The sequence below is a fragment of the Typopeltis vanoorti genome, chromosome 8 (genome assembly GCF_054136105.1).
Source record: "Typopeltis vanoorti isolate ZY-2024b chromosome 8, IOZ_Tvanoo_1.0, whole genome shotgun sequence".
NCBI classification, from domain to species: domain Eukaryota; kingdom Metazoa; phylum Arthropoda; class Arachnida; order Uropygi; family Thelyphonidae; genus Typopeltis; species Typopeltis vanoorti.
In genome coordinates this window covers 122,130,597-122,157,510 of record NC_143556.1, presented here as the reverse complement: position 1 = coordinate 122,157,510, position 26,914 = coordinate 122,130,597, and the positions used below count along the sequence as shown (strand labels likewise).

General features: G+C 35.4%; 1 protein-coding gene across 1 annotated transcript in view; it reads right to left on the bottom strand.

The window, feature by feature from the left end:
- Positions 1 to 26,914, bottom strand: part of Cubn (Cubilin) — a 2,223,842-nt gene that overhangs the window by 709,672 nt on the left and 1,487,256 nt on the right. Inside the window, exon 52 of the mRNA XM_090396294.1 lies at positions 3,967 to 4,119. Coding sequence (XP_090252420.1) covers positions 3,967 to 4,119 — 153 coding nt within the window. The remainder of the gene's footprint in view (positions 1 to 3,966; positions 4,120 to 26,914) is intronic.

The following is a 26,914-nucleotide window of genomic DNA, read 5'->3' as shown; positions in this document are numbered from 1 at the left end:
TTGGCTGAGAGTATGGTGACTGCAGAAACTAGAGTACCATATATTTGCATACAGGTTTAAGGCACAGTTTAAAGATCTTTTTTTGTATAAGGAGTATGGACCTCCAGGAAAGAGTCCTTTGACTCCATGGAGGTCAGATGTTAATAATAATAATAACAATTATTATCATTATAAGAGACATCTGAGGTGAGTCATGGACTAATCGATGGAGGCAACAAGCTGCATGCATCAGCCATCATACTTGTTCTTGAATTCATTCACATAGCTTGCACACAAAACATCCAATGGCAATCCACTCCAATCACGCACCATTCTATGAGAGAAAAATCTAGATCTCATTTCCTTCTTAGCAGTATTCATTCTCAGCTTTCAAGAATGTGCCCCGGTCCTTTCCCAGCCTCCATAAAATAAAAAATTTTCATCGAATGGAATCTTTCAAACTCTTTCAGAAGTTCAGAAGTCTCAATCGTATCATCCTCTTTCTCCTGTTTGTTAGTGTCTGCAGTCTACAAATTCTTAGTCTGTCTTCATAATTCTGATATCATTTGTAACACTCCCCTTGCACTCTCGCCACTGTATCAGAATCACAATGGAAACCAGGAGACCAGACCTGTGCACAGTAGTCCAAGTGAGGTCTTATCAAGGTGTTGTAAAGAGGCAAAATGACATCCTTATCTTTACGTCAAAGTTTGTTTCAGCACTGCAATTATCTTCTGAATTGTAATTGCAATCTTTACTACATGGAGACTGAACTTCAACATCCCATCTAATAACACTCCAAGATCACTAGACTGATGAATTTCTTCTAACATAATCTCACCAACATTATTTGACACTGGATATCTAATCATGCAAAGTGAATGACTTTACATTTACTAACATTGAAATGACAGCCATTTTTCAATGCCCACAATTCTTGCCTATTCTAATTTAAATCATTCTGCAAGTACTGCATATTAGCCACATTCTGGATTACCTTGTTTATCTACATCATCAGCAAATAGTTATATGTCACCTGTGAAATTCTTCCCAATGTCATTAATGTACAGAATGAATAACAGTGGACTGAGCACTGAACCTTGTGGAACATCCAGTTACCATAAATCTTGCAGACTCACATCCCCCATATACCACTTTTTGATATCTGTCAGTCAGCTATTCACTTATCTATGCTAATATTTTATAATCCAAATCCTAATTCTCCAATTTATGCAACAGTTTTCCATGCTGTATTCTGTCAAAAGCATTAGCAAAATCCAAAAGGATCATGGTGTGTCCATTTCCCTTGTCTAGTTCAATTATGACATTGTTATAGAAAGTGAACAAATGGCTGAACATGATTTTCTCATAGTAAACCCATGCTGTTCATTGCAAAATAAAGATTCTCTCTCAACCCATTTCTGAATGTGAGCCTTAACCAACTTTTCCAACATCTTCACCACCACTTCAAAGATACAAATTGGCCAATAGCTGGATACATCAATTTTTGTACCATCCTTGTGCAATGGGATTAAAATACATTCTTTCCAATCCTTGGTAATCTTCTCTGTTCTGGGACTCAAATTATATAGCTTGCTTAAAGGAATAGCCAGTTAAGCTGAACACTCTTTTAGGACACGTGCCCATCAGCCCCTACTGCTGAATTCTTATTCAATTTGTGCAACAGCTCTAATGCCTTGTCCTCATATAATTGAATTTCTTCATCAAGTGAAGTGGGAGCAGTGAGCTCAATGTTGCATACATCAGATAGATAGCTCTTAGCAATGGACATTTGTTAGTTCAACAACCTCTTCTGCATCTGTCACCCTCATACCATCTGCATTCAGTAGATTTTTTTCTTTTATATTCATTCTTTCTTTTACTTGCAGCATATCAATAGAATTCTTTGAGGATATCTTTAGTTGGCAGAGCCAGTTTCATTTCATACTCAGACTTAGCTTTCCGTACAACAGTTGTGACTCTTCTGGATGGCTGTTTATAATTTTCATAACTGATATCATAGTTATACACAAAGTATTCCTTCAATATCATCGTTTCTAATGAATCTTTTGCTAGATAAGATGACACATTCATTTGACTCCTACCCTATTTATTCTTCATGCTCTTGGGACACATTATGATATTGCATCATTTAAGTATTTTTTAATGCTTCACATGCACTCCCGATATTCTTCTGATTCAGCAATCAATAGTCAGTTAAGGTGCTATACTGCTCAGTTAGTCATAATTTCCTGCTTTGTAGTCCAGCAAGTAACTTTTCCTTAATAGAACATTCATAAACTTAGCCACTTTCCAGTGAGTATCACATAATCACTGTCACCAACCAAGGGAATAATAGTTATGTCTTTAAGTGAAATGCCCTCTGTCACTATAATCAAATCGAAACTTTCTGACCTCAAGTTCCTTCTGTCACATTGTGCTTGAGGAAGGTATCTCACAACAGCTCAATAAATTCAGTTTCATTCTTCTAATGCAATTTTATAGCTACCCAATCAATGTTCATATAATTAAAGTCTTCCATTATGATTACTCTTTTTGCACTCATCTTTTCTATTAGGTGATGCATTTCTTCATCACTAGCAACCGATCCACCAGTTCTGTAACAACATCCCACTATGTAAGTTTTAAAAGAGGTATACCGTGAGTAGACATATCTATACAAAATTAATAACGGAAAAAACTCACGTACAAATATTATTTAATAGTATAATTTTCGGCTGTGTCTCACAGGCATCTTCAGTACATTAAGCTCTGGTGTAAGATAACTTATTAGTTATCTTACACCAGCTACTTAGGTGGCGCTTTTTGGAATTGTCAGTTATTGTTTAATTTGAGCTTAATGTACTGAAGATGCCTGTGATGCACAGGTGAAAATTATACTATTAAATAATCTTTGTATGTGAGTTTTTTCCATTATTAATTTTGTTTTGATCCCACTATGTATTTGATCTTGTTAGATTTCCACCTCATACCAGATGGCTTCAAATTTGCTGCCAAATGGGAAAAAAAAAACAAAAAAACTGTTACTAGTATTACAATCATAGGTCTCAACACTAACTGGATTCATCAAGTAATCTGATGTCATTAGCAGCATGTACCCTCTTCTCCTACCCTGTCTATCCTTCCTAAAAACACTCTATCCTTTAAACTTGATATATGTTAATATGTCTGATTCTGATAGCCAGGTCTCACTAATGCCTATAATCTGAGGTCCCAACATATTGACCAAGGAAACAAACTATAGCTCTTATTAATAATAATAAACAAACTATAGCTCTTAATAATAATAATAACAATAATAGTAATAATAATAATAATAATGCAAACTATAAGTTAATAAACAGCAAATGTGAAACTGAATGGGTGAAAAACTAGATATAGTGCTCAGTTTTATTTCTATGCAATCTTGCTATTCACAGTTGTATAATCTCAGAATATGAATATTTCCCATTGAACAGATATGATTATGTGATGTGATACATACACATCACATAATCAAATATTCTTCACCCTGAAGAATGATTATCTCACTCAAAGCAAGTTATTAATGCTGACTTCTGCAAAAAAAAGTAATTTACTTAAATAGAGTATGGGTGTTAGGATATATGTCATTCATGTATTAACCAATGCATATAAGTAAGTTAAAATTGTCTACCTTTGTTGTAAAGCACATTTCAAAGTTGTATGGTGTAATTATAATAATATTATAATGAAAGTGCAAAGCACCTTCAGATGAAAAGCCCTGATAAAAGTTCTTGTCCTAGAGAGGATTTGTACCCAGGTCTATCTAACCATCAGTCATTATCGAGACTAACTGAGCTATAGTGGCTCTGCAGTTTAGTAGTTTGTTATGATGAAAGTAATAGTAATAACTAATATGAATTAAAAAGAATATTTATTTTAATGTCAATTAAAATTTTTAGCTAACAATTTATAAAAATTAATTACAAAAATCTTTATTAATACCTTGAATATGATATGATGCATTGAATTCATCTGATGAGTTTACTTTTTCATTGTAATATACAACATAAGTCATGACATAAGGGCTTAGAACAGTTACAGAATCAGACTCATTTCCACAGTAATGTCCTATAAAATTTTCAGTGTATATTCCATCTGCAGAAATAAAACAAAATTATTGTGGAGTATTTGCGATTATTACACATACACAAAATGTGCTTTTAAATGTTTATTGGTTAGCTTCAAAATGTTGAAAAAAAACAAAAACAAAACAGCCACTAGATGAAATAATCTAAAATCCCTTCACCTGAAGAGCCCTTATTTGTTGTTTCCAACCTAAACCATATTTAAATCTGGATTTTTATTTTTTTTTAAAGAAATACAAATATCCTGTATCCTTACAACGTAATATTCACCTTGCAGTTCCATCATAAAGGAACTTTGATATCGGGAAGAAAGAAGGGAAGTAAGACAGCATTTATTAAAATGTATAAATATGAGTAAACAAACAAAGAAAGTAATAGTAAAACAAAAGGTGAATGAGGGGCAAGAAAGGTATGAAAGTGGTGGGGAATGGGGAAAGTGATAATTTAAAGCTTCAGTAAATACTCTATAATGTTAAACGGAATTTTGCTAGAAAGATTGGAGAACTTTCAATTAGTAGAAAAAGAGGTAAGAAGCAAGAAGAAATGGAATAGAACAAAGAGGAGAGAGCAAACATGTAGAAAAACATTGAAAAAGACTATATTATATTGTTTGTGTACATATTACACATTGTTGCAGGCTTAAAGAAGGATTTGATGGAAAGTGTATAGAATTTTCAGATCAATGTTGAAAAGTGCATAGAATTTTCAGATCAATGTTGAAAAGTGTAAGGTTCTGAAATTTGGTGGGCAACAATATCACAAAAAGTATACATTTGGTGGGGAAATTTTGGAGAAGGCTGAGGTAACAAGAGACCTTGAGTGGTGGTGGATCTGAAGTTCAGAGGTTACGCTGCACAAGCTGTGAAATCATCACATCAGTTATGACAATCATGCTGAGGACATTAACTTGTAGAAATAAAGAGGTTCTAGTTCCATTGTATAAGGCCTTGATCTGGATTACTAGAGACATGAATTTGATTCACTAGTTATAGTGATGGGGATATATTAGAAAGGGTCCAGAGAAAAACTGGTCTTTGGAATGCTGGATATGAAGTCAGATTGAGGGAATGTCAAGCCTTATGAATAAGAGGAAGAGACAGGATATAATTGAGACCTTTTAGTTGGTAAAAAGTTGTTACTGGGTTCATGTGGAAGAACATTTTCATAGAATAGGAGAAGAGGAGGGGGGGGGGGTAGAACAAGGGGCCATGCTCAAAAATTGTATAAGGAGAGTGTGAGCAAATGCATAATTAACAGGGTCTTTGCCTGGAGAGTGATTGGAGAGCAGAATGCACTGCCTGACAGTGTGATGAATGTGGATACTTACACACACACATATACTTTTTGTTTCAGACAATAATGATCAGAAAAAAATAATTAAGTATAGCATTTAACACTACATATGAGATAATTTTCTTGACTGGAATGCAATATCAAGTAGAGTAATGTGACAAAACATCAAAATGTACAATTAAAAAATGAAACTAATTTGAGACTATGTTCCTACAGAAGGTTCAGCTAAGAAACAACCAGAGGAATTTTTTGAGTCATTAGAAAAGGCAAATGATATAAAGGACAACAGCTGGTCCTTGTTGATGATCTAAACACCAGCATAGGAAATGAATATCAGGCATATAGAAATTTTGTGAAAATTTGGAGAAAAGAGCAAAGATAAAAATACTAAGTACTGGCTGCATTCTGTACAGCACATGGACTAGTCATTACTTATACTATGTTCCAATATAAAGATAGATGTGCACAAATAAATGTGTTGTTAGACACAAGGAATATGAAAAGTCTCACTGAAAATGTCATTTTTGACAGTGACATCTTCAACCTGGTTCAGGACATAAGAGTAGAGAAGATTTTAAATAGGAAGTAATCACCATTTAGTTCTGAGCAGGATAAAACTGATTTTCTTATCATTATATCATATCATAGTATTACTATTAGTACAAAATAATAGTATGCACTAATGATTATCATTACTACGTAAGAAAGTTTTTTTTAAAAAAAGAAACAAGCTGACAAGCATTCACAGTTGAACTGTAGACTAAAATATACAAATAAGAGGGTGGTCTGAAATGTTCGCAGCTGCGACCATAGATGGCAACACTATTGGCAAGAGATTTTTTTCAAAGAAGGTGCATCTGTCATAAGCATCCATTTGAAATTCAAGTCATTCTATCAAGTAGTTTGTTTTATACAACTGTCTGAAGCAAAAGTGTTGTCTGTATCTCTTGAAATGGATAAAATTGAGTTTCGTGCGGTTATAAAATTCTTTGTAAAAGAAGGTTTAATGACAAAAGAAATTCATTTGAAGTTCATAAAAGTTTATGGGCACTCTTCTCCTTCATTTGCGACAATTAAGAAATGGCCAGCCGAGTTTAAACGTGGCCATACCATCCTTGAAGATGATTCATGTGAAGGACGTACAAAACGTGTAACACCAGAAATCATTGATCAAGTATTGATTGATCAAGATATGGTATTGGATGATAAGCAAGTCAAAGTGCATGAAATTGCTGAGATTATAGGCATTTCAAAAGAACATGTAGGAAGAACTGCATATGAAAAACCTTTATGCAAGATTGGTGTGCGTTTGAAGATTTCAGAGATTTCAGGTAATTCCCTAACCTTAAATCTCTGAACAGTGCTTGGAGTGTTTTAAAAAGAATAAAACTGATTTTGTGAGTTGATTCATTACTATGGATGAGACTTGGATTCACCATTACACACTAGAATCCAAACAGCAGTCAAAACAGTGGACAGAAGCCAGTTGTTCAGCGCCAAAGAAGACAAAGTCAGTTCCATCAGCAAGAAAGGTCACGGCATTGGTGTTTTGGGGATGCTAAAGACATTTTGTTTATTAATTATCTTGAAAAGGGTAAAACAATAACCAGGAATATTATTCTGATCTTTTAAGCAGACTAGACAAAAAAATTTGTGAGAAAAGACCCGATTTGCAGAAGAAAAAATCATCTTTCATCAGGACAATGCACCTGCCCACAAAAATCTCTTAATTTTCCCACGAAATGGGAAAATTAAGGGATCTGCACTACGAATTGTTGGAACATCAATCCTATTCCCCAGATTTGGCTCCTTCTGACTTCTTTCTCTTCCCAAAACTAAAACCCTTCCTCACTGGTTAGCGTTTTTCTTCGAATCAAGAGGTGATTGCAGCTGTAGAGGGATATTTTGCAGATCTTACTGAGAACCACTACAGGGACGAGATAATGGCGCTGGATCATTGCTGTAGAAAATGTATTAGTCTTAAGGAAGATTATGTTGAAAAATAATTTTGAAATTATTATTATTATGAGACACCTCCAGGGAATCAGAGACTCTTTGAGGGAGGCCACATACTACACACACCAGCTATCATACTTATTTTTGAATTCATCCACACCTGCTTGCACTCACAACATCCCATGGCAATCCATTTCAATAACACACAACCCTCTGAGAGAAAAATCTAGCCCTCATCACCTACCTCCCCCCCCCTTCTTGGCAGCATTCATTCTCAGCTTCCAAGGATGCCCTCTTGTCCTTTCCCCACCCTCTATAAATTGAAATCCTGTATGACCCTTTAAGAAGTTAGTAAGTTTCAATCATACCACCCCTATAACTCCTGTCTGCTAGTGTCTGCAGTCTACAAATTCTCAATCGGACTTCATAATCAGTATTCCATAATCCTGATATCATTTTTAACACTTTCCTTTGTACTGTCTCCAATATGTCAGATTCACAATGGAAACCAGGAGACCAGATCTGCACACAAAAACCCAAGTGAGGTCTTATCAAGGCATTGTAAAGAGGCAAAATAACATCCTTATCTTTGCATGTGAATTTGTTTCAACATTGCAATTATCTTTTGAGTTGTATTTGAAATTTTGTAACATGACCCTTGAACTTCAACTTCCTATCTGTTAACACCCCAAGATCCCTAGCCTCATCAGTTTCTTCTAGCCTAATCCCACCAATATAATACGACATTGGACATCTATCAAGCCAAAGTGAATGACTTCACATTTACTCACACTGATCTGATACCCATTTTCCCATGCCCACAATTCCAGCTTATTCAAATCATTCTTCAATTACTGCATATTAGCAGCATTCTTGATTACCCTACCTATCAATTATATATTTGGTTTAATCCTTTATCCAAGTGTGAGCAAACAAAGTTTATGCCTGAAGTATTTTCAGGACAGGGGCAACTCGTAGCAAAGGTAGTATAACTTCTCATCACTTGCCATAGTATCCAATGGAAAGGGTCCAAAGGCGACTGACTAAGGTAGTTTCTGACCTCTGGAATGTCGAGTATGAGGAAAGATTGAAAAGTTGTAATTTGCAGAGTCTAGTGGAGAGAAGGAAGAGGGGAGATATGATAGAGACCTACAAGTTGGTGATGGGTTGTTATAGGATCAATGGTTGAGAAGTTCTACAGAGAATAGTGGAGATCAGGGGAGAACCAGAGGTCATCCCTGGAAACTGTATAAAGAGGATGTGAGTAGGGGAGTGAGAGGAGGGTTTTTTTCGTGCAGAGTTGTGAGTGATTGGAATGCCTTGCCTGAGAGTGTGGTGTCTGCAAGGAGTTTGAATGTGTTTAAGATGCGGTATGATGAGATGTGTGTGAGATAAAAAGACCCCCTAGATGAGTCTTTGACTCCATGAGGTGTTGTTTAATAATAATAACAACAATAATAATAATAATGAAAAGCGCATCTCCTTGCGGCCATGTATAATGCTATGCATTATGGGAAAGGTCACTACCCAGACCAGTTTCGACCTTTACTGAGGTCTCATCACTGGGAGCCAGACCTATAGGTGGCGATACTAAGGAGGAAATAATGGAGAAGTCATATTTCCCTACACCTGGTATCAAAAGGTGTCACACCTTATTATTAAAATTCTCTGTATTAGAGATAAGTTGATGGAAGTTTTTTCACCTGGCTATGCTACCAATTATATATTTGATTTAATTCTTTATCCAAGTATGAGCAAACAAAGTTTGCACCTGAAGTATTTACAGTGTTCAGTATAGGCACTGAAGGAGGATTAAGTTCTTAATTTGAGCCAGTTGTGGTATGCCTGGTTTTTCATTACTACAGCCTTGGCACATTTTTTTGAGAACCAGGGTTTGGATAGGGGATGGCAGTTCAGTGTGGTGTGGGGAATGTATGTTATCATGCCAGTGAGAATTACTTCGGTGATGTGTTCAGTGCATATGTTTGGATTGGAAGACTGCACAATAGTCCAACCATGGGAATGAAGCATGGTAGTCTTGGAGGCTCTCCCATTTGGCACTGTTATATTGCCAGAATACTCTTGTTCAGGTGTGACTTTTGTAAGCATTGTTGCATAGGGCAGGAGATGAGCACTAGATTGTGGTTAGAAGTACCCAGGGGGCTCACTATATTCACTGTATATTTGGAAGGGTCATTGGTAAGGAAGAGATCTAGGGTATTTGGGGAGTATTTGGGTTATCTAGTATTCTGGTCAGCTTGTGAACTATTTGTGTAAGGTCGTTGGTGATGGCAAAGATTTCAGCGTCTTTGCCTGCAGGATCTGTACAACTGGAAGAGGAAAGCCAGTTGGTGTTATGAACATTAAAATCACCTACGAGGATGATTTCACTATTAGGATAGTGGGACCGGAGGAAATCAACTTTTGAGGAGAGGAAACTAAAGAGCTTGGAGAGCAATAGAGACAGCAGATGAATTTATTGCACGATATACCTTTTTTTCTTTCAGTAACTTCAGTTTCACAACTGCGACACTTCATATTGTCTTTCGGTTTGTTGGCCACCAGCTGTGCTATGCTGACGGGACTAGAAGTAATCTTTCGTTGTTGGCCTTTGTTGCCACCATCATTACTTCGTATGGTAAGCATATTGGGTACTTTCACGTGGCTGTTTTTTTAATTGAAAAACAACTGATATAAAGGACTGTGGGTACTTATGAGTTGTGTAGAAGTAACTGGCTCCTTAGTACCCTCTGTATTCCGTTTACTGGTTATTTTGCACAAAAAAGATACTTGCAATTACGATAAAATCATCGCTTGCATTAGTATCCCATAATGCAAAGCACTGTGAAGTCATTAACCTCTATATACAAGTAGCCCAGTCATGAAGTTACTTCACGTGCAAACATCGTTCACTTACACTTGGAAAAAGGATTAAATCAAGAATATACTTTCTTAGAATCTTTAATTTAATTCAAAAGTAGTTTCAAGGCAGTTATTAGTCTGATTATGAAATTCTCATGTTGGATAATTATCAAGAATGGAGTAAGTATCTGGATGTAGTAACTCCGTTATTTTGTAATAATATTCTTCGGCATCTAGGATAACTGCTGCATTTCCTTTTTTTGTAACATTACTTTTTGGTGGTTTTTCCTTGGTTAATAGCAAGAATGGATTCTACTCACATTAATTTAGCTCCCTAAGATGAAAGGAAAGAAACAAACTTTTCAATTTTGATTAATAAAAGCTCTTAGGGCTGTACAAAGGGGAAATTGTAAAGTTATAACCCTTGCTGGGAATATCTGTTTCTATGTTAGAAAGGTAAGAACCAGACTTATTATGTTCTTGTTGAGAGGAAGATGATCCTTTGATTTATATTATTTATCTTGTTCCACTTTCAAAGCATCACATTTTCTAATTAATTTAAATTTATTTCTGTTCTGGAAGTTAATGGCTTGAGAGGTAAGCATATTTTTAATGCATTACCATAAGTTATTTTCTACTGTTTATTCTAAAGAGGCAGATAGATATGCCTTATGTGAATTTGGTTGTGTTATAGACTTTAGTGTCAACAATTCGTTCTTGGAGAAGTTTTTGTTTAGCTTTATAATAAATCCTGTTTGCATGTTCAGTCTTAATAGTTTATTTAAAACTAATGAACTTTGCAAGGAAGGTCGTTAATGCAGGAACTGGAGGAGAAGGGTGGCACCAGTAAGTCAGCCTTGTCTTTAGGTGAGGTAACTATAGTACCATCTAGATGTGAGAGTGGAGACCAGGGGCGACTCGTGCATAGGCACTGTGGAACTGCAGCACCCCCCAATTTTTCTCGATATATAAATATATTTATTAATTTATATACATTTGCTTGTAATATTTAATTTTATCATCAACAATCCTATACAATTATCTTATTTTGTATAAAAAAATAATAAAAATCCAGCTTGTAGCACTTAGGAGGACAAAGGCCACTAGCAGCACTGTTTACCACAGTGTCATATTGCTACGTGCACAAGCATATGCACATCATAGTGAGATGCGAGCTATTAGCATAATGTGGCACTGTCCATCGCACAGTTCCACTGTTGTTTATATGCTGTTTGCGCCAGTAGAGTGTTCATAGTGCTTATCGTGTTTACTCCATCTCTTTAAATATTTGGACATTACAATTAAAGACATAACATTTGTTACAGTTTTATTTTAGAACATTATTGGGGTTATGATAATGGATTTTATTTTTAAGTACTTTTGAATTACACTAAATTGTATAATTTAATCGATAATAAACAATATTTTTTCATGAAACAAAACAAGAAGAATATATTTCATTTTTAAGTAATTTTGAATTATACAAAACCGTATAATTTTATCGATAATAAACAATATTGTTTCATGTTTAATTTTTTTAAAATTTTTACCATAATTTTGATATTTTATCCAAACATGTATACACTGTACTTACAGTGTGTATGTATATTTCAAAAGTTGCAGCACCCCCCACTATTTCAAGCCACGAGTCACCACTGGTGGAGACATGACATAAGGGAAGTGAATGTTGGAAGTAGTAGTGAATGTTTGCATGGGGATAATCAGCATAGAAATGAAATAAATCGGTTGTGATTGGGGTAGTTGAGACTGAGTGGATATACAGGAAAACCTCGCTAAACACGAATTCAATATGCATGACTGAGTGAAATGATATTATTTCCCACTTTAAGCAAGTGATTAATCAGTTAACGTGATTTTTTTACATTATGCTAGGGTTCCCATTCGTCCCGTTTTTTATAAAAATGTCCTGGGTTAATTCCAAAAGTCTCGCTTTTTTAAGTATCCTTTAGTAAAAAATGGATAAATGGATTTTATCTCGTTTTTAGTACCACTTTCTATTATAATGTTGATAATAATAAATTTTATTTATTTATTATTTATAATAATAATCATTAATATTATAAATAACATAACTAACAAATAATAACTAATAGTAACTAATGGCGATGTTCTTTTTTCCCATGTTATAACGGTATCTTACTTGTTCAATACTTTGCATGTTATAATTTTTATCGTTTTTTACCTCTATAATGCTGAAACGTAAGTGCAGTATTAATGATAATATTAGAAGAAAATTTCCTTTCATTAAAGGTGTAGATGAAAATGTGGAATGTACTTTATATAACTGTAAATTTTGATTTTCGCATGGTGGTCAGTCAGATGTAGTCAACCACGTGAAAACAAAAAAACATAAAGCTGCTGTTCGAAGTAAGGCTTCCAAATGCAGTATAAGTAATTTTTTAATTGTGAAAACCAAGAGTGAAAGGGAAAAAGAGTTATCACTGGCAGTGCAGGAAGCAAGCTTCGCGTATCACACAGTGGTGCATAACCACAGCTTAAACTCCATGGACTGCACAACAACCATCATGAAAAAAATTTTCAATGATAAACTCAGGTGCTCGCAAACAAAGTGCAAGGCGATAATAACCAATATTATTGTGCAATTAGCAACAAAGCATATTGAGGAAGAGCTAAAAGAAGTTCGTTTTATATCAGCACTGATTGATTCATCAAATCGTTTTGACATGGAATTAGTGCCTCTGGTCATTAGATATATCATCCAGAAAAAGATGTGAAGGTCAGTTAGTTAATTTAGGTGGTGAAACTTCAGAACATTTATTTTCTTATGTGTTGGAAGTGTTGCAGAAGTTAGATCTCCTGAAAAAGGTTATTGCTATATTAGCAGATAATACAAATACAAACTTTGGTGGAAGGAAGAGAAAGGGGAAAGAAATGCAAGAAAACATTGTGAAAACAATTTAATTGGAATTGGTTGCCCTGCACATGTGATACATAATGCTGTGCAGACTGCTTCAGATTGCTTACCTATCGATCTTCAGTTAATAATTAACAAGATTTACCAACATTTCCACATATATTTTGTACGAGTTGAGGAATTCAAATCATTTTGTGAATTCACAAACACAGAGTATAAAACTGTTTTGGATAGCAAGATAAGATGGCTCACTCTTTTGCCTGCAATCCAGAGGTTTATTGACATGACATTGAAGTCATATTTTCTTTTTATTGACAAATGTCCTATCAATCTCAAAAATTTCTTTGAAAACCCACTTTCAATTACACTCCTGCATTTCCTTGCCAGCCAGTTAAAAACCTTTTATGATACCATTAAATGTATTGAAAAGCAAGATATAACAGTAATTGAAGTGAAGGATGAAACAAACAAACTGGTGGAAAGGTTAAATTGTAGGAAGGCAGAAAAGTTTCTTACAACTACTGTGAGAAAACAGTTGCAAGAATTACAAAAAGAACACATAACAGTTGAAAAGTTTGAAAGCTATGCAGATCTCTACTTCACCTGTATTGAATATATTCAGGAGTGGTGTACACCATTTCTCACACCTCTTCAGTCCATGGATTGGATTAATTTGAATGGAAAGGATCCTGTGACTGGAAAGAACACACAAGAAAGCTGCATATTCATGCAGACAGTGTCACCAAGTTTTACTGTGAATGAAGAGGACTAATTTGATGAGTTTGTATGTGTGAAAAAATATTACAAAAGCAAATTTGAAGTGTGGAGTGAACAGAAGGATCAAAGTGGGAGTGATAAGTGGTGTGAAATGTCTGCTCATTTTACAAAGCAGGGTATAAATTCTGAGAGTATTAAATGCTTAGTTAGTTTTTGTTTAGCACTGCCAGGAACTAATGCAGCTGTTGAACATGTTTTTTCATTAATAAATGCGCTCTGGACAGAACGAAAAAAAACAAAACAAAACAGACATTTAAAGCTTTAATCATTGTAAAGACATATTTTAAGAATTTCTCTTGTGCTGAGTTCTTTGATCAAATATGAAAAGAAAAAAAAATGAACAGGTTCATAAATCTGATGAATAATTTTCTAATTAAATATGTTTGTGATTAAGAATTATTTTTTTAAAAATTACATATATAATAGTTTATTTTTGGTTCTCTTAATTTTTAACATGTCCCATTTTTTTTACAAAATGTCCCGAGTATTTGAAGTAAAAATTTCAGAATGTCCCAGATTTTAGTAAAACATTATATGGCCGGCTTGGTTGGCCGAGTGGTCAGCGTATCCGCTCTCCACGAAAAGACTGCAGGTTCGAATCCTGCCGTGGGCATTGATGTTTTTGATTGTGGTGGTAGTCAGCGGTATATGGAATTAGTGTTAGATGATGAAGGTTGGTGGAGTATTGAGATGAAGAGTTGTAGAGTAGGAGCCCTCCCTCGATGAGTCTTTGGACTCCCTGGAGGTGTGATGTAATAATAACAATAATAATAATAACAATTATAGGAACCTTATGTTATTCAAAATTTTTTGTCACCAATCTACAGCAAGCAGAAAAGCTGGAAATCATTAAGAGACATGAAAGTTGTTGTACGAGACCTTGTCTACAGTTTGGACTATATTAAATAAGATCAAAGAATACAAAGAACAAGGAAAAGTTGCTACTTCTTTTTTAAGGATGCAGATCACCCAAAATAGAAGACATTTAATGATCAAGATGGAGGCTCTTCTATCACTCTGGATTCAGGATTATAACCACAAAAGAATACCTTTAAGTACAAGGAATATTCAGGCAAAAGCTCTCTATATTTTTATCTCATTGAAAGAGACCAAATTTCAAGAGGAATGTGAAAGCTTTACTCCAAGTTTAAGATGGTTTGACTGTTTTAAAAATCTAACCGGACTGCATAACATAAGAATAACTAGGGAATCTGCTAGTGCTGATAAAGATTCTGCGGCCAAGTTTCCTGAAGAATTGCAAAGGATATTTCATGAAGGTGATTATGATGGTAGGCAAATATTCAACATCGACGAAATTTGTCCCTTTTGGAAGCGTATGCCAACAAAAACTTTCCTAGCTAAAATTACAGCATCTCAACCAGGATACAAAATATCTAAAGATTGTCTTATGCTTTTATTAGGAGGATGCAAAAGGTGCCTTTAAACTCAAGCCTATGCTAGTTTATCATGTGCAAAATCCAAGCTCTAACATTGTTGAAGAAATCAGCACAATTGGAAAGGAATTTTGATTTAAAGAACTGGATAATGAACATGTGAGAAACTTGCTAGATTCCGATTCAGAACATTTAAGTGAGAATGATTTCCTTCAACTAGAACATAGGTTCCCAAAGTGAATGCTGAAGCCTTCGGGGGGGGGGCTATAGTGGGATCAGAAGCATTTGGTTTGAGTGTTCAAACAGTCTAGGGGTCAATGGCTCTTTATAGAAGAAATTAATAATATATATATTGAAAATTAATTATTTTCATGATTTTGCGATTAGATAATCATTTAAAATTTAAATATTGAATTTTAATTCATCTTATGGCTTACATGATCAATTTTTTTATCAATTTTCTATTTTAATGATTTAATCATTTGAAAATTTACCATGTCAGATAGAAATAGATGTCAATTTTCTATGTCAATGAGAAAATTGAACATGTCATACAGGATATTTTAACTTCTATTTTTTTATATACTTAAAAAATTTATTCATTTTTGCTATTGTAAAATTGATCATGCCATACAGGCTTTAGTCTATCCACGCAGCAGATGAGTCTTAACTAGTAGTATGTCGGTCAACTATTATGTAGGTAATTCTCTCAATTCAGCATGTTTTGACAGGAATATGGGTGCTTGCAGTGACTTGTTCAAAGCCAGAGTACGATGGTATCGCAAACAAGTCAATGCATGCAAGTCGATTCGGGCTAGATTTCAAATCTATAAATACTATAAATATAATGGTTTAGGAATAAGTTTCATTATTTTTTGTGTGCTTTACCAACAATCATCAGTCAAAAGTGTGATAGATAAGTGGAGTCATACAAAGTGTAAATTAAATTTTTTATTTTGTGAATACTTTTTCAAATTTTATTACTTCATTATATCTGAATATAAGAAGATCTACAGTGCAGTATCGAGTATTTGAAATATGGTTTTATTCAGTCTCAAACTATTTGAAATATGGTTTTATTCAAACTGTTATAATGGGGGGGGGGCGTTACAAAATTTATGTCTTGCAAAGTGGGCGGTGGCCCGAAAAAGTTTGGCAACCTATGAACTAGAAGAACAGTGCGCATATGAAGAAGAAGAAGATAAGGATTGTAAACAAGAAGAGAATGTTGAAAGTTTATTGCTTCTGCCTGGTATCTCCACTTCTGGGCCTGGTTCCCACTGAAGAGACCTCAATAAAGGTCGAAACTAGTCTGGGTAGTGGCCCTTCCCTTAATGCATAACATTATACATATCCGCAAGGAGATGTGTTTTGCATTATGAGAGATACTGAGATAGGAGTGATGTTAGCTTGGTCCACCTTTGCTACGAGTTGCCTGGTGTTGTACTAACTGACCCCAGTCCTGAAGATACTTTCACGTGCAAACTTTGTTTCTCACACTTGGATAAAGGATTAAACTAAATGTATTATTAAGAAGAGAATGTTATGACTAAGAAGCTAACTGCAAAAGAACTTCAGCTAGTTTTCAATCGCTCTGAGTATGCTAAGGAAATATTGTTTGATGCTGATCCTGATATGGAACAAACCTTCGAAGTCTGCGGAAATCTTGATAAAGCGATCACCAGCTATTGCAAATTGCATGACAAAAGGAAAAACTCGAGCAAGATTCAAACATCTTTACTTAATTTTTTTTTTTTTTTTTTTTTTTGCATAAAAATAGGTCAATCAAATGATTATACATTAAATAAAAATTTAAGCAATTGATTTTTATTAACTTTGATGATTTTATACTCTAATATAGCTTATACTGTAATTTTTTTTTTCCCAAATTTATGCTAACTGATGGACGAATTATAATTATTCCTATTGTTTACTGTATTCGCTTAACGCGATTTCACTTAGCCTGCATTAACTGATGGATTAATGAATTGCATTAAGAGTGGTTTTCCTGTATGTGGTATACTACCAACAAGTTGTTTGAGTAGGACTGGTTATAGACCTAAAAGGGAACTGCTGTGTTTATTTACAAATACCAGGAGTACAAAAAATAAGATGATGATATTCTAATAGAAATGAAAGAGTACAGTGTTTTTCACTAGGATAGAGAGGACAAGATGGGGGGGGGGGGGAACTGCTGCTGAAGAAAACAGGGGAATTATGTCCACATAAAGTAGATATGAAAGAAGGAAATAGTGGCAATGGTTATGAAGTAGTGCGGTATGAGGTGGTTGTTGACAGGAAGAGATATTTAGCTGGATGTTGTTATAGGCCAGGGATGTGGAGGGTAATGATGAGGAAATGTATAAGAACTATGGTTAGTGAATAAGGAAAGAGTGATTTTAATTATGGCAGTATAGATTGGAATGGAGAGATAGCATTTGTGAATAAGGAAAATGAATTTCTTGCATTTGTGAGAGACAACTATCTCAGATAGCATGTAAAGGAGAGCACTAGAGGATTGAGAGTATTAGATCTAATCATTCATCAATCCTTCCTCCATTTGGAGAGAGAGTAATCATGGAGTGATCACCTGGTTGTGATTGTGGCTAGCCATATGCAGACTTCTGTGAGGAAAGGATATATGTGGAAGTAAAAGGCTGATGATTGTAACAAGCTTAGGAGACAATACAGCTATAGCATGGAATTAGGAGTTGATTAGAAAGGAAATAAATGCTGCTTGGGAAATGCCAAAGAAATACATAACAGCATTAATGTGTGAATATATTCTGAAAGTCAAAATGCTGAATAAGGTAGATTTATAATGGTTGAACAAAAGGATTGAGCCTGAAATCTGTCATGAAATCTGGAAGAAAGGCACTATTGAGGCAGCACAAGATGTATAATGGTAATGATCAGTTCCACAGAGAGTATAAAGTGTAGGAGAACGACTCATTTAGTAAGGAGAAGAAAAGTGCAGTACAAGCTGAAATTAGCAAATCATGTCACAAAAAACATTTGGGAGTTATTCGATATGTGGCAAGCAGAAAGAAGGAAGACTATGGTAGGATGACGTTAATGGATGAATGTGGGAGATTGGTAATTGCTGCATATCTGTTCAGTGAGAAGTTCATCAGGCTGTTTCATTATCAGTGTGAAATCAGAAGCAAGGGGTATATAAGAAGTTAAGTAAGCTAGATGTCAATAAGGCAATAGGACTTGACAACATATCACATGTCTTGAGGGAATGTTCCAGGGGAGTTAGCATTAGCCTTGGCCTACTTGGTCTCAAAGGAGTTAAAAGAAAGTAAAATTGTCCCACTTCACACAGAGGTTGGTGTGATATAGCATACAAAAGGGGATTGATAACAGCTGTGTTCTTTGTACTTGTCAGTGTGGGTTTGTTAAAGGAAGGTCATGTTGTACAAATAACAAGGTTATGAATGTACAGGGTTATACAGAAGTCCGTGAAACATTTTAAACATCACCACTAATAAATAACACAACATATACTATGTTTTATTACACTGAAATAAAGGTAAACTGTTCAATATTTTTTTACATACCTCACAAATGCCCAATGTGTCCATACTGATGGCGTAGACATCGAGCGAATAATCCATTTCGTCCAAAACACATATGAGCATGTCACAGTCAATCTTTGTCACAATTGGAGTGATTCGGTTGGAAAGTTCCATCACATTAGCAGGGAAGGAGAACCACCTGTTGTACACAGGTGGTTCCTTATGGAATTCTGCTTGAAATCATTGCTGCACTGTCACAACAGACGTGGTTGTTGCATATTCTAACAAACAAATTAACTTCTCATGCTTACCCAGTGCCATCTTTGCTACTATTGCCTCACAGTGGGAAATCACACTATGAGGAAATCTGTACTATGCGTGGACAGTTTCCTTAAACAAACATGGAAAGTTTGCCATTCTTTCGGCATAAAACGTACCACTATCTGTTGCATAATTTATTAGTGGTGAATGTTTAAAATGTTTCACGGACGTCTGAATAACACTGTATTGGACAAGGGATATGCATATACAGTGGTGTACTTAAATTTTGTAAAGGCTTTTGATAAATAGCCACCCCAGAAATTGGCAACCAAACTGGAGCTGATGGGATTGGATATAGACCAATGAGCAGGATAGATGAAAGGCTATTGGATAGGTATCACCACGGTATATATTGAGGTGCACTATATTGAAAGTCACTAGCTGTGTGCTGCAACAGTCGGTTTTGAGACCACTGTTAATTAATTTGTATATTAATGATATTGGGATGGGTTTACCTGGTGATGTACAACTATTTGTGGATGATACAAAACTGGGGTGAGCGATGAGAAATCCAGCACATATTATACAGGAGGATGTGAATAGACTGTATGGAACTGTCAGTTCAATGTTACCAGGGGCAATGTTCCAAAATTTGTTAGACAACAAAAGGATGCAAATTATACACTTAGTGGGGAAATTTTGGAAGAAGTTGAGGAGATAACAGATCTTGGAGTGGTGATGGACAAGAATTGAATTTCAGAGGTCACACGGCACAAGTTGTGAAGACATCACACATCAGATTATGGCAATAATGTGGAGTACATTAACTTGTAGAAATAAAGAGATTCTGGTTCCATTTTATAAGACCTTGATCAAGTCTTGTATGAATTACTGTGGAGAGATTTGGTCCCCATAGTTTTCATATTGATGAGGATATGCTGGAAAGGATCCAGAGAAGACTAAGGTCACAACTGGTCTTTGGAATGTGAAATATGAGGACAGATTGTGGGAATGCCGGCCTGGTTGGTCAAGTGGTTAGTGTATCCGCTCTCCAGCCAAAAGGCTGCAGGTTTGAATCCCAACATGGGCATGGATGTTTGTGATTGTCAGTGGAAATGCTAGTGGTGGGTGGTAGATGGCGTTAGTGCAGACAGAATTGTAGAGTAGGCGTCCTCCCTCGATGAGTCTTTGGACTCTCTGCAGGTGTCACGTAATAATAATAATAATAATAAAAAGGGTTGTTATCACATTAATGTGGAAGAATTTTTTCATAGAATGTAGGAAGGGATAGAACAAGAGTACATACCTGGAAGTTGAATAAGGAGGGTGTGTGCAGAGGCATAAGGAGTAAGTTCTTTGTGTGGGGAAGGTTGGTCAGTAGAATACTTTGCCTGACATGGTAGTGCATGCAGATATATTGAATGAGTTTAGAATCCATGCAGGTCTGGTGTTAATAATAATAATAAAGCCATTAGTGCTATTTCTCCTTCTAGGTTTCTAGTCTGATAGCACACAACTTCTCTATTGTCATCATCTTAAGTACCATCCATTTATGTTAAATTTAGTTTTGTACACTACCAAATATTTTTTTTTTCTTTTCTGCCATACCATCCAAGTGTCTGTATCAGAGAACTTTAAGGAGTTCTGCTCAAATTCTGAAATCTCGAAAATTTCAATTCCACAGGTGAATGAATTTAGAAAAACATTACCTTATATATACTGTATTTGCCGGCGTATAGGACGCACCCCCCTTTTTGTACACATTTTTTAGGAAAAAAACTTTATCACTGAATATTCTAATGAATTTACAGTATTTCAAATATAAAGTAATACGTAGGTCTACTTTCAACAAATACCTAATCTAACTAGGAAAGAGTACCCACCTTTTAATCATCAAAACCCAGAAATTCATCTTCAGAGCTAAATGAAGAGACACTTGAAACCTCTTCTAAATCAGAATGTGAGTCCTCAAACAACAAATTGTCCTCTGTACCATCTAGTGTATTACTAATTCCACACTTCTTAAATGATTTAACCACTGTCACTGTTTTCACAGCATCCCATGAAGCTTTGACCCACTCACAAATATGCAAAATGCTAGGCCTCTTCCTTCTTCCTGATGGCATAACCTCAAAATCTGAAGACTGCAACCAGCTGTTCCACTTCTCCTTCATAAGTCACTTAAATGGTTTATTAATACAGACATCTAAAGGCTGAAGCTGACTAGTTAGACCTCCTGGAATTACAGCTAACTGAGTTTTTAATTCCTTGAGTTTATTTGTAACATCGTCTGTTCTGTGAGAACGAAACTGATCTCATACTAGCATGGCAGGCTTCTTCAACTGTCTACAAGGGCGATTAGACCAAATTTTATCTATCCATAACTTCATTCCTGCTCCATCCATCCAGCCTTTTGCGTGAACATGTAAAAACACTCCTTTAAGCAGTTTTTCTTTGGGTAGGGTCTTCCTTTTAAAAAGCAATAGTGGCAGCAATTTTGTCCCTCAGCAGAGCAGGATAAAACAACCGTGTAGTGAGTTTTTTCGTGCCCCAAATTTTTAATAGTAACACTTTTAGTGCCCTTGAAATCTACAGTTTTGTTTGAGGGCACATCAAAAGTCAGTGGAACCTCGTCCGTGTTTCCTATTTGCACAAGTTTAAAATTTTCTCGTTTCCTTGCGTTAATGACAAATCGATGAAATTCAATAATTTTTTCTTCATATTCAGCTGGCATCTTTTGTGATATTTTTGTTTTAGTCTGCATACATAGCTGGTTTCTCATAATGAATCTTGAACACCATGATGTTGATCGAGTAAAGTTGGCGATCCCTCTGTTAGTGGCTATCACTTTCGCTTGATGAATAATCATTTTTGTAGACACTGAAAGCCGCGCTTTTCTGTGGTCTAAAATCCAAGTATTCAGTTCTGCCTCAAGTTATGGCCATTTTGCAGTTCGACTTTGTAGGTTATGTTTACTGTTATTTGCTTTTTTTTTTAAATCCACTTCCTGATTCCACCAAGTTCTTATCATTTTCTCAGTTTTCTCATCAAATTCAATGTATCTGTGAAGTTTGAGATTGTAAAACATTCCTATTGTAAACTGAAAATAAGGGACAGAGACATCTGCAGGTTGCGCAATATGTTTCTCAACAAACAGTGCAATCAGAGACAACTTCGATAAAAATGGCACTAACTAATGAATCGCATGTCTCCTCCCACAGAAGATGTATGACTCGAGCAAAACAATATACTGCCGGTGCAACATATGGTTTTGTTTGAGTGAACGTGTTAAAACGAAAAAATATATAGTGAATGTGTTTCAGATATTATATAAGAAATTCGGTTGAAGAGAATTAGCATTTCAACTCAACTGTTGGCTTGTCTTTGTGATTTAGTAGCACGATCTTTTGTTAATACAGCACCAATCATATGAACACGGATGTCTGAAGTTTGAGAAACACTGCTCTACATAACTGGAATGCTCTCAAACACACCGCAAAGAAGAAATAAAGAAATTGCGTAACTCGGAACAGAGAAAATTTCCAGAAATTAAAATAATAAAAAAACTGAGTATCGGCGTATAAGACACACCCTGTTTTTTTGACCTATTGTCAAAGAAAAAAAGTGCATCTTATACGCCAGCAAATACAGTATATAAGGTAATTACACACACACACATATATAAGGTAATATCTTTATATACATACATACATATATATATATATATATACGTGTAGGAAGTATTTTTACCTTGGGTATAAATATGTTAAAGATACCAAGTAATTTTAAACCTGGTTTTACTCCATTTCCCAAGTATCTCGTATGTATGTATATATATATATATATATATATATATATATATATATATATATATACAGTAACGTTTATATATATACAAAGTTAGGTCTCTTTTTATGCGGTAGATAAGTTCCACAGAAAACCACATATAAAAAATCGCACTAAAAAGACCCACTTACATTGAAAAAATTAAAAATATGTTCCATAATTTTCTAAAACCACATAAAACCAAAGCAATAAATTAAAATAAACCTAAACAAGCATAAAAAAGTTTATAAAAATTCAGGAAAATAAGAATGCCTAAGTTTGTTTTAAAGCATCATTCATTTAATTTTATTGAACAGTAACATTTTTTTTTACGTTTTTTCATTAGAATTATCTCGCTATTAGAATTTATTCGACAGCATTCGATCTGGTACGAAATGACTTTCATCACCAGAAGAAATACTCAGTGCATCAGATCGGTATGGTAAAGACGATGGTTCTTCACAAACAGAATTAGTTTCACAATCGTTCTGTACTGATTTTTTTCTTCTGACAATGTAATCAGTGATTCCTTCCTAGGAAACACTAGTCTATCAAGACTCATCATGGGAGGTCCCTTCCAGGAAACACAAAGTCTGACTGACTGGTCTTGTTCTCACCATTCTATCAGGCAATGCTTTCCATGGTTTAACCACCCTCCATGCAAAGAAACCACTCCTCACCCTCTTGATCACAGCTTCCTTTTGTAACTTCCAGGGATGCCCCCCCCCTTGTCATCACTCCTTCCCGCTGTTCCACCAAGCAAAAGAACTCCTCAGTGTCAACCCTGTAACTACCTCAATCATATCACCTGTTCTTCTTCTATTTACCAAACTCTGCAGTACACATTCCCTGAGGTGATCCACATAACTAACATTGTACAATCTTGAAACCATCTTTGTTATCTGCCACTGTACCCTTTCCACAGTTAAAGTATCCCGTTTAAATCCCAGGAACCAAATCTGAGAACAATAGTCTAAGTGTGGTCTGATCAGGGGTCTTATACAAGGAAGGATAACTCTTTTATCTCTCCAGGACAGTGTCCTTCTCATTATTGCAGCAATTCTCTGTATTACCTTCACCACCTTTGCAATATGTCCTCTGAATATCAGGTTTCTATCAATCATCAATCCCAAATCTCTTGTCTCCCCTACCTCCTCTAATAGAGTATGCAGCGCCACATCGATGTGTCCCAAACCTAAACCTTACATTTTGCTTCGTTAAACCAAAACCCCCCTTTATTTGTCCATCTGTCTAGCTTATTCAAATCCTCTTGCAGGGCTACTACATCTGCACTATTACTAATAACCATTCCCAGCTTCACATCATCTGAAAATAACTGAATATCCCCCCTGGAATCCACTGACAATGTCATTGATATAAAGGTTAAACAATATAGGTCCCAGTAATAAGCCCTGTGGGATCCCACTTGTAACCTTCTGCCTCCTTGAAACTGCCCCCACCATACACAACTCTCTGATACCTATCGAACAGCCAATCCTGAATCCAGTTGACCAACCTGACATCCAAACCCATGTGCTGCAACTTAAATATCAGCATACCATGTGGCACCCTGTCAAATGCCTTCGATAAATCCAAGAAAATGGTAGTATATACCTTTCCCTCATCTACTGCTCTTGTAACTTTATTATAAAAGGTTAGCATATTACTAAAACAAGAGCATCCCTTCACAAATCCATGTTGTCTCTCACAGATTATGTCACCCTCATCTGACCAATGCTGTATTCAGTCCCTCGCTAATTTCTCCAAGATCTTAACAACTACTGATGACACACAAACTGGCCTATAATTAGACACTTCCAGTCTGCTACTGCCCTTATGCAATGGCACTATCTTACCTTCCTTCCATTCCATGGGCACCTTTTCTGTAGCCAGAATTTCATTGAAAAGCCAAATCAAGGAGCTGTCAGTTCTTTAGCGCATTCTCTGAAAATTCATGGTGAAATACCATCTAGTCCTACAGCTTTACTGACATTCAGAGTACTCGGTATTTCGAACACACTCTCCTCCTGCACCTCTAAACCTCGAATCTGCTCTATCCCTCTGGTATTAAAATTTACTCCTACAGGATGAAATATTTCAAAAAAAGTGTCCACCATGTCTGTATCCCTCACTCTATTCCCATTTTTATCCCACAATGTCATTCTTTCACAATCATTTCTTTTACTACTGGCCACATAGCTAAAAAATTCCCTATGATTTTTTTTGGATCTTAGGGCCAATTTCTTCTCATATTCCAGTTTTGCCTTCCTTACCATACTAGTCACTCTCCTGGGCTGTGTTGTCCTATATGCTTCATTCATTTGTTCTTCACCTGTCTCCTTATATCTCTTCCATAACCTCTTTTTCACATGCAGTTCCTGTTTTAATATTGTTTGTCATCCACTTTACACCCAAATTGTGTCCTCTTCTTCACTTGTGGAATACAGCTTGCTATTGCTGCTAACAAATATTCCTTCACAATTCCCAAGCACTAATGATATTCCGGCCTTCCAATTCCTCCCTCCATGAAATTTCCCCAAGATGATGTCTAAGGCTATTATTATTATTATTATTATTCAGGCCTCCATGGAGTCAAAAGACTCATCGTGGGAGGTCCTTCCTAAGAACATAAAGCCTGTCAAGACTCATCGAGGGGAGGTCCCCCCCGTAAGAAACACAAAGTCTATCATACCACTCTTTAAACTCATTGTCCGTTCTCGTTCCCACCACTCCAATTTATTGCACATTCAAGTTCTCGAATTATATTTGCAGTGAGGGGGACAGGTTTTTCTTCTGCTTCACTATTGTTTTCTGGATCTTCAATGATATCTAAAGTTAATCGATATACAATAATTTCATCATGACTTAAGGCATTATCTACAAGCAATTCATCTACATCATTCTGGCTAAATGTATCAAAACCGTCTGCAACAATTTCATGTGCCAAAGTAATGATTTCAGCTGATAATGTAGATATTTGAATGGTCACACTGTTTGCAACACATCCAGACCAAGCTACTTTCCAGCAGACATTTAAAGTTTATGGTCTTATTTCAGCAATACCAGATGCAATATGATTTAAACATTCCAAAATAAAATTTTTTTTCCAAATGTCAGTTACTGTTAATTATTCATTTTCTAGTTTATCCAATATAAATTGAAAAGTGTGCTTAACATAGTATTTTTTAAAAGTAGCAATCATGCCTTGATCTAATGGCTGAATAATGCTTGTTGTATTGGGTGGAAAAAACACTACCTGCACATTTGGATGTTCTAAATGCAGATGACTTGGTGCATTGTTAACAATTAATAAATCTTTAAAATCGAGAGCTTTTTGCTTCATATATGCTTCCACTTCTGGTACAAAGCAATTATTGAACCATTCAGTAAATACAATAGTTGTTACCCAGGCCTTTGTATTAGCGATCCAATGTACGGGCAGTTGTTTTAGATCTTTGCATTTTAGAGCACGTGGTCTTAGAAATCGATTTACTAGGAGGAGTTTCAACATTCGATTCCCTGATGCATTGCTAAAAGAAACAAATCATTTCTGGCACTTAGTTTTGTGCCAGAAATGACAGATTTTCTTATTGCGACTTCATTCATTTTAATTGCTCTTATAGCAGATTTGGGTAAATTAAAATGTTTACCAACGGTGTAGATCCCTCTCCTTTTGCTAAGCGATGTAAAATTGCAATTTTCATTTCCAAAGAAATTGCTTTTCTTTGATGCTTTTTTTTCTCCAATTGGGCCAAATTAAATCTTTAAAATAAAAATTAGCAAAATTTATACTTGTGATAATGAAAAGACAAGCACTAACTCACATGCAAAATCAGACTTCATGGACTCTCATTGCAACATGCTGTTCATTATGTACAAAGGGGAAACAATGAATTTGCATGAAAAATACACTGCATAACTTCAAAATCGCATACAAAAGCTACACATAAAAAGAGACCTGAGTGTATTTTATTTACTTATTTATCTATTGGCTAATTGATTGAGTGAGTTGAATTTTTC